At 42.4% G+C, this 13,727-nt stretch overlaps 1 protein-coding gene across 1 annotated transcript in view; it reads right to left on the reverse strand.

Moving 5' to 3' along the window:
- ADAMTS5 (ADAM metallopeptidase with thrombospondin type 1 motif 5) overlaps positions 1–13,727 on the reverse strand; it is a 97,368-nt gene that overhangs the window by 67,904 nt on the left and 15,737 nt on the right. The window contains exon 3 of the mRNA XM_015418054.1: positions 290–422. Within this exon, the coding sequence (XP_015273540.1) occupies positions 290–422 (133 nt within the window). The remainder of the gene's footprint in view (positions 1–289; positions 423–13,727) is intronic.

Below are 13,727 nucleotides of genomic sequence, written 5' to 3' on the forward strand. Positions count from 1 at the left end.
GACTAACACTTTCTTGAAAGGAACATGTATGGACAATAGCAGCCCTCAAATTTCTACTCCAGCTATTGCTTACAATTGACACTGTCAGAAAAGAAACGCCTACTGTGCACTTCCACTTGCCTTATGATCCCTATTAGTTAACCCTAAAGTGAATATGTACACAGCTTTAATTCCCAAGTGTATATCTAAACCAGGGGAAAATCTGGAATTACTTGTAAAGTATTTTGGTTACTAATGCAGCTGTTACAAGTGTTGTATTTGGCAAGGGAACAAAAAAGGCACTGCATACCAATTTCGTGAGCCACTGTAAAAGCTGCATGGAGGCCGTCATCTTCAATCACCGCACAGCTGCGCTCAGGGGAGCATATGGTTCCAACGTCAGCCATTCCCAGAGTATCACATGAATGATGCCCACATAAATCCTGCCGTGGAAGGAAAGGAAAAGAAAGCATTCAAGTACAACTTTACACCCACAGGCAATGACAGCCTCCAGTCACACACTCTTTGCAAACAGCAAGACACAGATGATGATGATAATCTCCATGAGGAGGGCGATGACAAAACCAACAACAGTTAAGAACTTGAAGCCTTCATCTGAGGAGCAAAAAGACCAAACTGACAACTGCTAAGATCAATAGGATACTATTTCCATTTATTATTGTAGAGTTGGACCAGCTTTCAAATTAACTGCCATCCTTCATATACCATTTTAACCCTGACTTCAAAGTGTGAGGCAAACTTTCCTAATACAGTGTAGATACACACTGGCAGGGAAGATTGGGGAAAGGGTCTATTTCTATGCATGCCTTTTTGGGGCCAGGAGGTGGCATACCAATTATCCTCCAAATCAGATCAACATGGATGTCTGTGAAGATAATACGTCCAGTGGTAAGAGTCAGTTATGTCTAGAAGCTTTTAAAAACCTCCCAAGATCTCTCTTCAAGCACGCTGGGAACATGTTCCCTATAGTTTCTTTTTAGCTGCCTGATCTGGGAGACTCCTCAACAGATTCCTTTTTTGGTATTATTATAATTTAGACCTCAAGGTCCACTATTTGGTCTCCTTGCATTATCCATCATCTGGAATCTAAGCCCCTGACTTCACCGTAGAATAATATTTGTTAATACAAGCAGGAAACACGCAAAGACTTGCAGACAATGCTTTATTTCCCCCTCCCCTTTCCCTTAACTGAAAGCCCCCATAGGTTCTTCCCTTTTTCTTTCTCTCTTGCTAACCAGCCTATCTTTATGTGCTCTTCCATATTCAGCTTTGCCTCCTCCCCTCTCCCTGGCAGCCTCTCCCTGGGAAAAGTCTGGCCTAGCTATGTGGCTAGGGTTGTCAACCTCCAGGTGGCGCCTGGGGATCTCCCGCTATTACAGTTATCTCTGGGTGATCAAGATCACTTTCCCTGGAGAAAATGACCACTTTGGAGGGTAGATTTTATGGCATTGTACCCTGTTGCAGTCCCTCCCCTCCCTAAACCCTGGCTTCCTCAGGCTCCACCCCTAAAATCTCCAGGTATTTTCCAACCCAGAGCTGGAAGGCCTGTGTGTGGTGCCCAGGCTGGGCCCAGTCTTGTAAGGGGAAACTTGCAAGGACTTGTGAGTGGTACTCACTGTCTCCTGTATCCCCTTGCACAATATGAAGGGTTGCCAACTCCATACTGGGGAATTCCTGGAGATTTATGGCTGAAACCTGGGGAACATAGGGTTTGGGGAGGGGAGAAACCTCACCATAATCTAATGCCACAGAGTCTGCTGCTATTTTTCTTTGGGGGAACTGACCTCTGTAGTCTGGAAATGTAATTCAGGCCCCACTTGGAGGTTGGCAGCCCTAGTACTAGTTCATTTTTCCTACTGACAGCTCCCATATCCTCCCCTTTCCTCTCCCCTTCCCAGCAAGCAACTAACCTCTAGTTTATCTTTCCCTGTGAAAAGCACGCAGACGGAGAGTGATTTCAGCAAAGCATACTTTATTCGATCAGGAACAAGACGACTTTGGCCGGCTCGCAGGCCAGCTTATATCCCCCATGAAACCACCACCCAAAACACACCCCTACTTCCCAATAGGTTATTTACAGTGGCCGAGAGTCCCATAGGCTCTCGGCCGGGAACCTAGCTTCCTGATTGGAGCGGGCTAGGATCCGCATAGTCCATTGTCTCTTGGAGCGAAACTCAATGTTTGTCTCTGACCGCGTAGAGCCTGAGCCGGCCACGCGGTATGGACTGGATACATTATACCCTGCATCTTCGACAATATTTATCATTTATTTACTACTTGGGGGCAGGGTTCCCGCTAAGCTGAGTTAGCGTGAGCTAGCTCACTGTTTTTTAGCCTCTGGCTCACACATTTTTGCCTTTGCTCAGGAAGGATGGCTCCAGAGCAAACTAATGTATGCAGCGGCCAACTCGCTTGCTCACAACTTTCGAGCCGGTAGCTCACAGGTTTCAGTATTCACAGATTTGGCAATGTTGAGAATTAGATGTATTGATAATCACTAGGAAATAAATAAAAAAATGTGAACTGAAACAGTGCCAATGAAAGATCAAAAGTGCCCAATTCTCCTCCCATCACTGTGGTAATCCGGGGGCTCGGTGTCTGACTTGTACTCTGCCCTCACCCCCATGGTCCACTGGGGCAAGCAAAAGTCCTCACATGTTGAGAGGGAAGGTGGTTGACTCTAGCTTGTGACTAAGCTTCTCTTCTCAACCCTCTCCTCTGCAGCCGAGAATCTGATGCCTCCTCCTTGGTCTTCTATTTGGCCTCTTGTATGGGTCATGTTTACTTGGGTGTGAATCCAACAGCCTGCCCCACCCGACCACCAGTATCCCTCTTTTGCCAGATGGCCTGGCCGATCTGGCCCAGTAGCAGTCCCTTGGTGATGTAGTGGTGCTATACTTCATCCAGACAACCAGCAGTGGCTGGAGGAGCTGGAGGAGCCGTCAGTGCAGTCTTCAACACACAGGCTGGAACCAGTGGGATGTTTCCCCAGAGTACCCTGGGAATGGCACAGGGAACCAGGAGAAGATCTGACCTCAGACAGTTCCCAAATAAGTGACCCTATAAGCAACACCACAATTATACATCACTGATAATCAAAACTGTTTTGAACTGTCTATTATCAGGGTAGAAACCGATAATCTAATATTTAACTTTCTGCTTTCCAGAATTTGTAACACTAAGTGACGTCGGGAGCAATCCTAAGAAGGTCTACAGAGAAATAAACACTTTATCCCAAGGAAATGTTCTTAGACTGCAGCCATAATCTCTGAAAACATATTGAGTTGCCTGAGCAGGTGTTCATTATATGATAAGACTTAAATACTCCTCAAATTAAAGGAAAGTCATCTGCTGGGATTTTCATTTGTAAACAATGAATTATTGATTGATTTTAAACCTCTGCATGCTGCCTCTTTGTCCAATTAGGCCTCTTAAAGCATAGAACAATTAAACAAGATTATAAATCAACTTTTAAAAATAGTACACATAAATAAAACTGACAATTAAAAACAAACAAGAAGAAAGGTCAATAAGGACACATCAGATGAAACAGAAAGTCTTCACAATGATTGGGGGGGGGGTGTTGAACAATCTCCTTGGGGAGGGAATTCCATCATTTTGATGCCATGACCAAGAAGCCCCTATCTGTCTGGATGATCGTAATGGTTGAGCACACTCATTTGGGAGTAGGCAGTCTTTAGGATTACTTGTTCCATACAGCATATTTATCTGTAAATACATGAGCATTACAATCATGAGACCCGTGGATTCTGATTAGATATATAGAGGCTGACCTATTCATAGGCTGACCTATTCATATCTAAGTAAAGTTGCCTGCCATGCACTGACAACCAGCAGAAAGTTTAGGGGGTGGTAACATGCAAATAAGCATCATCCCAATACTGTGACATCACTTCTGGCTTAAACCTGAAACTACTTGCAGGAGAATCCTAGTGCACTGTGCCAACACAATGTCATCTCGAGGTTCACACTGCAAGGGACATCATGATGTTCTCACGATACCTATTTTCCTCCCATTCCCCCCCTGCTGCTCTGCTGAGTGGTGACAAGCAACCAGGGCTGCTAGGCAGGAGGTCTAGGGTTGCCAGGTCCCCCCCCCAGCTATCGGTTGGGGGTCAGGGGGGATAACATACATTTCACAGGAGACTTACATCTAAGTGTGTATTTCATGAGGATATTTTCCATGCATAAAAGTCAACTATATATCCAGAACATTCCTTGTTATTTTAAGTGAATGAGAGAGCCTCTGTTTTTGTATGTATAGCAAAGCTGTTCAATGGACTTAGAATGGTAGATGTAGCAGAACACTGATGAAAAGCAGTATCTGTGAAACAAATCCAGATGCTTTTAGGAGCAATTCCAACCATGTCAATTCTATACCTCATCAAATAGTTAACCAACACTGCAATCCTAAGCAAAGTAACACCCATCTAAGCCCAGTGCCTTTTCAGAAATGTTGTTTTTGTAAGAAACTAGCCAGAATTTCTATCAGCATGAGACCTTTCCCTCTAAATCACAGATTTCCCTGTTTCATGCAAACATTCCTTTTTTTAATTTCCCACTTCCATGAAAATTGTACACATAAACTCATGATATTATTAATATCCTGCAGAGACTCTTAGTCATGTGTATTTAACCTCTTACTCATAAAATTCTGACAAAATTTGAACAAGGACTTATATGGATTGTTCTTCAAATCCTACAGTTTTATATATGTGCATGTTTCCATTCATCTATATATATTCTACCCAGTTACATGAAATGAAGCAGTCAGCAACATTACCCGTGTTAGGAAGTAAGCCCTTCTAGTAGCTAAACCACTACATGAACAATATTCCTGCTTTTTCAGATTGCATTATTTAAACAGAAGTAATGCCATTTTCATGACTAAGGTTAATATAATACGGCAAAAATGTGTTATTGCGTGGAATAAGAAATATTTGCTTTATAAACGTATACATTTGGGGGACAGTAGTATGAGAACAAAACATATATGGTATTTGAATGCCTGCAGTGGCAGTTAGCAATGAGACAATACAAGGCAAAGAACTTTCCATTGCAGCAATTCTCCTGGTGAAATCCATCACAGGGCTGCCATTGGAGGGCCCTTCCCTTTATTTATTTGCAACTACCAATATCCTCATAGCTATCTGAAAATGAAAGCCCAAGCATCATACTAGCTTTTCTCAAAAAGGAAACAGATTGAAAGACAAAGAGGATAGACTATATGATGTATGTGTGATAGTGTGAACACACAACACTGGATAGTAGTTACTGATAGTCCTATTATCCAGGGACAGGTATATAGTGGCATGGTAGAGTTTGATAAAAGCAGGGCCACATACACACTTTGGTTGCAGGGAATATTCTGTACATGCAGTAAAGTTGCATGTATGGAACAAACCTTTCTTGGGAATGAATGTCTCTGGCCTTACTCACAAAGAGTTCTCTGTGACCGATTCCCCACAAGCAGCTGCGCCGCCCTCACTCTTCTGTTTCCCCTGCTTGCATTGGTCAATTTCACACTATTCACTGCGTGGCGGCATTTTGACCCGCAGCTCCCTCTGATTTCCCCCGCATTTTCTCGATCCTTGGTTTTTGAGATCAAGAAGACACGGGGGGAAATCAGGGGGAGCTGTGGGTCAAAATGCAGCCATGCAGTGAATAGTGTGAAATTGACCAATGCAAGCGGGGGAAACAGAAGAGCGAGGGCGGTGCAGCTTCTTGTGGGAAATCAGTCTGTGTGTAAACAGAACTGGATTACTTTATAGATTGGTGACCCTTTAAAAAAACAAGAAATGAAGCAAAAAATAAATGGACAGTTTTCACAATGGAGGGAAGTATGCAGAGGAATCCCCAAGACGTAGGGCTGCCAACTCTATTTTGGGAATGATGGGAAACTCTTGGAGATTTGGGGGTGAAACCTGGAGAGGGCAGGATATTATCCCATGGAGTCCACCCAACAGAGCAACCATTTTATCCAGGAGAACTAATCACTGTAGTCTGGAGATAAATTGTAATTCCACGAGCTCTCCAAGCCCAACCTGGAAGTTGGCAACCCTACCAAGAGGTCTATATTGGGATCAGGATTATTTAATATATTTATAAATGATTTGGATATCAAGGGTAATTAGTGAAAAAGACAAAGTGTATGACAGAAAGTGGTAAAATTATACATAGTATGGAGAAAGTAGGTATTTTTCATACTCCCATAATACAGGGAGTTGACTTTTTCACTCAATGAATATGACCTTATGGAATTTGCTACCACAAAATGGCTTAGATGGCTTCAAAGAGAATTTGACAAGTCCTTCAAGAAAAGTTCGATGAGTGTATATTAGCAACAATATCTAATCAGAATGCCCATATGCAAAGGCAGTGTTGACACAAATACCAATTTCTTAGTTGAAGGAAGGTTTCTAGACTTCATGCCCAGCTTCCTGGGACACTCAGCTGACTTTTAGCAGAGCTGTTCTTATATTCTCCTATCCCCCTTTGTCTTGCAGTCAGTATGGGGAAATTTTCAAAGTCGAACAGACTTTTTTAGTCTTTAGGACACCACTGGTCATTGTTTATGGTCTAGACTGGGCCATCAGAGCACCAACTGCTTACCCTTTGGCTACTAACTTATCTTTTGCTCAGTTGACAGGTTAATAACTTGAATACTTAAAGGACCACCTTGTCCTATAATATCTGGCCTATGCGATAATATTCTCTTCTCAAGCCCTGTTGTCTGTGCTCCTGCTTGCAGAGAGGTAAGACAGGTGGTGACCAGAGATGGCGCTTTTTCATTGCCTTTGCCCTCCCTCTTGAGACTCACCTACTACTTACCTTACTTTTGTTTAGATGTCAAGACAAAACACTTCTATTTACGCAGTACTTCTTTTCAAATGTTTTATGGCCTGCTCCTAGCCTGAGGACTGTTTTTATCAATATAATTGTAGACTGCTTTTCTTGTTTCATGTGCTTTTATGCTTGGCTTGTTTTTATTGACTTGGCTTATTTTTATTGACTTGTTCTTATTCATTAATTTTATTGTTTGTTGGACTTATTTTTATTGGCAGGATTTGTTCTCATTTATTTGTTTTATTGCTTGGTTGTGTTTTTATTGTTTTTCACCTCCCTCAAGCTGGTCTGGAGAAGCAGCATACCTATTTTCTAAATTAATTAAATAAACATCAATTTTGTCTCACTTTTATTATATACCAAGCAAAGTTGATGTGCAACAGTTGTGATCCATCCCCCCCCCCCCCTTTATGCATCCAGTCTTTTGGAATTTGGTATTATCAACTGCCTTAATCCAATCTTAGCTCTAATAGTCCCTTTCTGGCAATATCCTCACCTGTTGCCTACATGTAATGGCTGGTGAATTCTCTTTTAATGTATCTGAGGAAGTGTGCATGCACACAAAAGCTTATAACCAGAATAAAACTTTGCTGGTCATAAAGGTGCCACTGGATTCAAACCTTTGTTCTTCTCCTCTTACCACACAAAATGATGATTTCATGTAAAACTAATTGTATGCATATGCAATTTGCACCTCTTAATGAGCCTTTCTATGCATCACTTTTGAATTCAACTCACTCAAAATAAAAGAATTCAATTTAAATGTACATGCCAAGAGCCTTAGAGAAACCTAGACATTAAATAGCACAGATTTTCTCAGGCTCACTTCTGAATTCAACTCTCTGTTTTTTGTCTGTGTCAGGGATTTTAACCTTGTCATTTGACAAGAACAATCCTAACATTTAAAGTTCCAAGACAATGCAGTGGAATTTACTCCTGCCTACTTCTAGTATTGTCAGAAACACAATTCTAAAATAGTAACGTCATCTTTTTTCAAATAGATTTTCTTTTAAGAAGCGCACAGTAACTACTGTGCATAACCAAACACTACAATTCAAAGAAGATGAAGGAGCATGAACCAAAAATGAATGATGTATTCTGGAGACTGGAATTCAGATCATGGCTCAACCATGGACTCAAGGACATAGCACACACACAACTCTCCTGATAACTTACCCTTAGTTAATTTTAACCAGTTTTAAAACCATCTTAAAGCCTAGGATTCAAATCCTCATCAACAGCAAACTAAGAACATAAGAGAAGCCAGTGTTGGATCAGGCCAATGGCCCATCCAGTCCAACACTGTCACACAGTGGCCAAAAATAGCAGGTGCCATCAGAAGGTCCATCAGTGGGGCCAGGGCACTAGAAGCCCTCCCACTGTGTCCCCCCCCAAGCACCAAGAATACAGAGCATCACTTGCCCCAGAGTTCCTATCTATACCTTGTGGCTAATAGCCACTGACATGAATATTACCATAGGAGTAGGGAAATCATGCAGAAGAAAGGTGAGGCTAGTGAGGGAAAGAAATTATGAACCAACAATAGTTACATGTGTACCTGTTTTCTTTGTTAGAAAGGATAGTTTAAACAATTAATTACTACTAATCTTAATACAACTATGGAAATGGGGGGGGTGTAATAACAAAAATGGGACCTGTGAAGACTATGGTTGCCAACCCTGGGTTGGGAAATTCTTGGAGATTTGGGGGCAGACCTGGGGAAGGCGGTGTTTGTGGTGGTCTGGAGATTAGTTGTAATTCCTCAGGCATTCAGGAGATCTCCTGCTCCATCTGGAGATAGACTTCATAGGGGAAGAGAACGCTCATATCTCCCTTTATCTTCACTGCCAACTAGGGTTGCCAGGTCCCCTAACTGCTCCAGTGGGGGGATTTGGGGGGCGTTCCAGGGGTGGGTGGGGACGTTGTGCAGAGGACGCTTCGGTCTGGGGGCAAACTCTATGGCAAAATTGGGCTTAAACCATAGAGTTTATGCCAGAACTAGAGCATCCCGCACACTATGTCCCTGACACGAAGACGTCACTTCTGTGTGATGTCATCGCATGGCGATGTCCCTGTTTAGGGGTGGTGTTTCCCCACTAGCCAGCTGGTTCATGGTGGGGAGAATCCCCTAAACCCATGGGATCCCCCGCTGGGACCTGGGGGCTAGCAACCCTACTATCAGCTCCAGCACTGACTTCCCCCCTCACTTCCTGCTCTGGCCCACCTCCCCTATTTCTCCTGCTGTTTATCACTACATGTCCCACTCCAATTTATGACTACTAGCAGTTTTGTGTACCCTTTTTGCTTGTAATAGCAACCCAACTTGCTGCCTAAATTCTGGTGGTTTGATTTTTGTGATATCAGTCCATAGTTGGGGGGGGGGGAGCTTTAACCCATTTTTTTCTGGGAAGGGACTTCAAGGTCTGAGTCCCATACCCAGACTGGACCCTCAAATCCCCAGGAATTTCCCAATGCAGAGTTGGCAACTCTAGCTTAAACCCATGGCTGCGGGATCTAAATAAAATTAGCTTTCCACATTGAGTCACAAGAACAAAATTCTTAATACACTAAAGTTAAAGAAATTTTTTGCTAGATATATGGCATTCTTCTCAATAAGGGCAATGGTGAGATAGATGTTAAATTCAAAGTTAAAAGATCAAGTGCGTACCTGTTCATAGTCTGTACTACCTTAGACATGTACATGGGGAAATGTGATCTGTCATGTGCACTTTAGAGATGGTACAACACAATTAGGCTCTCTGCATTTAATCTCTGACTTACATGATGAAAATTTAAACAGCACTAATTTTTTTAATTAGCCCTGGATATGGAAAAAAGTTAAACTCAGCAAGTTTACATTTTTATCCCTATCTTTAGCTAGGCTCATACAATAAGACTTTTTACTCTAACACATTTTTTGTGCAATAATGTCTTCCACTTACTATGCTTCTTTGTGCATATTGTTGCAACATAGGAATTCTGTGCATAATAGCTCACAGAATATGGAAAAAGGATTCTCTACATAGGCATACATGTAATTCAATTTTCAAAATACATTGGGAAACAACAGGCAGAAAACACTTCTAGATTATTGGTAAAGCCATATATTGTGCATAGTGATCAGTGGCGCTTGTCAAACTTCCTTTGTATTCTATTTTAGCAACTGATTTCTAATGGATTTGTTCTGCCATTTCAGACAGACCTATTTTAGTAACCAGCTGCTAGTGGAATTTATTTACCTGTTCAAACAAACCCACTTGCATTGGGTTAGCAAAGCGTGGTTGAGCTACTTTGGGGGGAAACTGCTTTCTTCTCTTTTTTACCCCTTTGTTGCACTTCTGAATCGCTGTGGTATGCTGTTTAAAATGTCCATAGCATTTCCTACAATGCCACTCCCCCCCCTTTTCACCACACAATCTTATTCAGACTTTTTAAAAAACATTGTAAGTTGAACGCTATAGTGCTAAACCAATATAGCACATTAATGCTATAGTGGCACCATTGAGATGCCTTGACTCTATTCATTCAATTTGCTGTATGAAACCTGTATCACTTTCCTTGAAATCAGGCCAACAAAAATAACATCCGATTTAGAACGTTAATGTGAGAGGGGCCAGTTTCTCTTATCCTGTCCTTATAAACGTGTTTTCACATGGCAACATTCTATGGTTGCCAAAATCAGTTGGCTGTCTGAACTGCCCATCAGAAGGTGTGCCTGAGTCCTGCCCACAGAGCCAGCTCCCGCCAAAACTCCAATCTGAACAGTTTACCTCAGCAGCCGAGCAGCCATTTGCCTGACCAGCCTTCTTCAGCCAACAAGAGAAGATCAGAGGAGGAGGAGCTGTGGCCGTTTGCTTGCTGACCATTCTTCAGCCCTCAGGAGAGCCTTGCAGATGGCTGTGGTTCTTTGTTTAAAATGTTCCCCCATCAGGTTTAATTGAGCTGTAGTTCCAGAGAAGGGTGTGTATCACTCACTGGGTTGAACGGGACTTCCTCATCTGCTGGCCTACAGTTCCCAGCTGCCCCAAGCCCAAAAAGTGTGGGAAAACAGGGACTGTCCCAAGGCAGTCTTCATCCCTGGGAGCAACTGATATCCAGCCACTCCACAGTCGACTGGACTGGGGAATGAATGGAAGTTTCCCTACTCTCTAGGGCAAGAGAGAGAGGCTGAAGTACAGGTGAGCCCACAACCTCCAGAAGTAGAGAGTATTCTGTGTAGGGAAAGAGGATTATGTTTAACCCCTGTTGATTTATGTCCTGTTGGTTCATGGTGTCTGCTTACTCCTACAGTGTGTGTGTGCTCCATAACTGTGTAAATATAGTTAAATAAATTATGGATTATCACTCACTGGGTTGAATGGGGCTTCCTCATCTGCTGGCCTACAGTTCCCAGCAGCCCCAAAGCCAAAAAGTGTGGGAAAAGAGAGACTGCCCCAAGGGGCAGGACAGCATCAATATAGACTCCAGCCCATCCAGGTTGGAGGTAGTCTTCATCCTACAGGAGGTTAGGAAATGTTCCTGCTGCCTGTGCTGACGTGGCTGTCCAGGCCACAAGCCACAGACGTGGGGGAACCCTGGGAGGCAGCAGAGATTCAGCCACTCCACAGTCAGCTGGACTGGGAATGAATGGAAGTTTCCCTGCTCTCTTGGGCTTGGCCTGCAGCGGAGTCAGAGGCTGGTCCAAGGAGAGATCCTATCCTGAGCCTACAACCTCCAGAGGTAGAGAGTGTTGTGTGTAGAGAAAGAGGATTGCGGTTAACCCCTGTTGATTTATGCCCTGTTGGTTCATGATGTCTGCTTACTCCTACAGTGCATGTGTGCTCCATAACTGTGTAAATAGTTAAATAAATGATTTTATTTGGGCTAATAATCTGTGTTGTGCTCTGACCACATAGTCTCCCCTGCTCTGCAGGGGAGGGGGTAGCCCAGGGAAGCAAGGAAAGGTCAGACCCTTGGGTTGCCAACTTCCCAGAGATTCCCCCAAAGATTAGGGATTCCATCTCCAAATTTGGCCAGAGGAGTCTCACTGTCCCTCTAAGTGACGATTCCATGAGTGGTGCAGCCTTTACAAGTGAATTAACAATAATACATGTGGTTTCCCAGTTCAGACATCAAACCATCATAAACCTCAATTTGCAAATCTGCTTCAAACCAAAATTTCTGATTCTGCTTTGCAGTGGCTTCCAAATAATGATTTGGCTGTTTGTAAATCCTACCTGACCATTGTTAGGCTTCTCTAACTTGGATTTTAGTGAATTGATTTATTGCCTCTGGCCCTAAGAAGGTGGGTGTAACTTGAAACCAGCACCACTTGAAGCAGCTCTGAATGTAGGCTTGAGTCCAGGGTGCACCATCATGTCTTGTCTCTTTTTAAACGTTTTGTTTCATTTTTTTAACACTCAGCCTGAGGAAAAGTTCTAGTGAGTTCAAAAGCTCAAACTCTGTTATGTGTCATTTGACTAGCCCTCACAAAAGGGACTGTTGTGTATTGTATTCTGTTAAAATATGCATTGGTTTCTGGTTTTTAGGATTGTTCTTTTGGACCAGCATTCCTTGCAAACAATATCTTCCGTAACCATGCACATTTTTGGTATGATATCCTAACTGATAAACAGTATTTTCACTACACCATGCACAGTCTGAGACTTATTGTGGTGTAGCGGTTTGACCATCAGACTAGGATCTGGGAGAACCTGGTTCATATCCCCACTCTGCCATGTAAGCTTGCTGGGTGACTTTGAACCAGTCACACACTCTCACAACAGAATTGTTGTGAGAATAAAACAGAGGAGAGGCAAATGATATAAGTCAATTTGGGTCCCCATTGGGGAGAAAGGCAGGATATATGTCTAATGATATAAAATACAGATACATAAAATTTCTCTGACTTGAAAAAATGGAAAGAGAGCATGAACCCAGTGAACAATATTATGACCACTGTTCAGACCATTTTATATTTGTAGACTATTTCAGGTGGAAATTATCCTACACTTATCATTCTCCACTGACATATTTTAACCAGAGGGTATTTTATATGAATCTTAGTGGAGGAGGTCCTGGACTGAAAATGGCAGCAAAGTCCAATTTCTTCAGCATAACAAGTGTTTCAGCTATATAAAATACAAAGAACCCACATAGCTAAATAGTCAGCAATATGTATAATTGCAGAGTGTCCTAACAAGGAATGGCATTTTGGATGTGCGTGTGTGCGCGCTGTTGGTTTTAAAAAGAAATAACCATTGCCAAAGAAACCATATGAAATTATTATTCATAGGAAGAAGATAATCCAAAACTTGTTGTTCAGTTTAGTATCACTTATCATGAGATGGTTAACTGAACACTGTACACTGCTGTCATCTAATAGTGTGGAAACAACAAGGCAATGACCTTTGACTTAAATCTGTGCTTTTTAAAGAGCTGGGGATGTGAACATTATCATTGAATATACCACCCAGCTGTCAAGATTTGCCTGCCTGTATCCTTTGTGAGAAATGTCTCTTTCAATTTTCACATGACATGGGGCAGGGTAAGAGGAAAGGACAGAACTGGAGTGTGTCCAAAATATTTTCTGTGTTCTGTATCCTAGAGCTTCTGTTCCAATTGAACTCAGGTGATGACTGAAAAAAAGTTTGGTGGATTTTACAGGAAACTCATTGAACAGGCATAAGCCAAGAGAAGAATTGCTTTGGTTTAGACAGCTGGAACCTGCTTCCATCATGTGTTTGTGTTGTGACAGACAGTCTGGAGAAGATTGTTTGAGTCAATAAGCAGTGTTAAACACTGCAAATAACCAGTTTCCAGAATCATCAAATTAGTCATGGAGACAGAAGATTGATGCTGAACAAATTGGTTAATGTCCG

Source organism: Gekko japonicus, unplaced genomic scaffold (genome assembly GCF_001447785.1).
Source record: "Gekko japonicus isolate JY-2015 unplaced genomic scaffold, Gekko_japonicus_V1.1 scaffold1320, whole genome shotgun sequence".
Taxonomy (NCBI): domain Eukaryota; kingdom Metazoa; phylum Chordata; class Lepidosauria; order Squamata; family Gekkonidae; genus Gekko; species Gekko japonicus.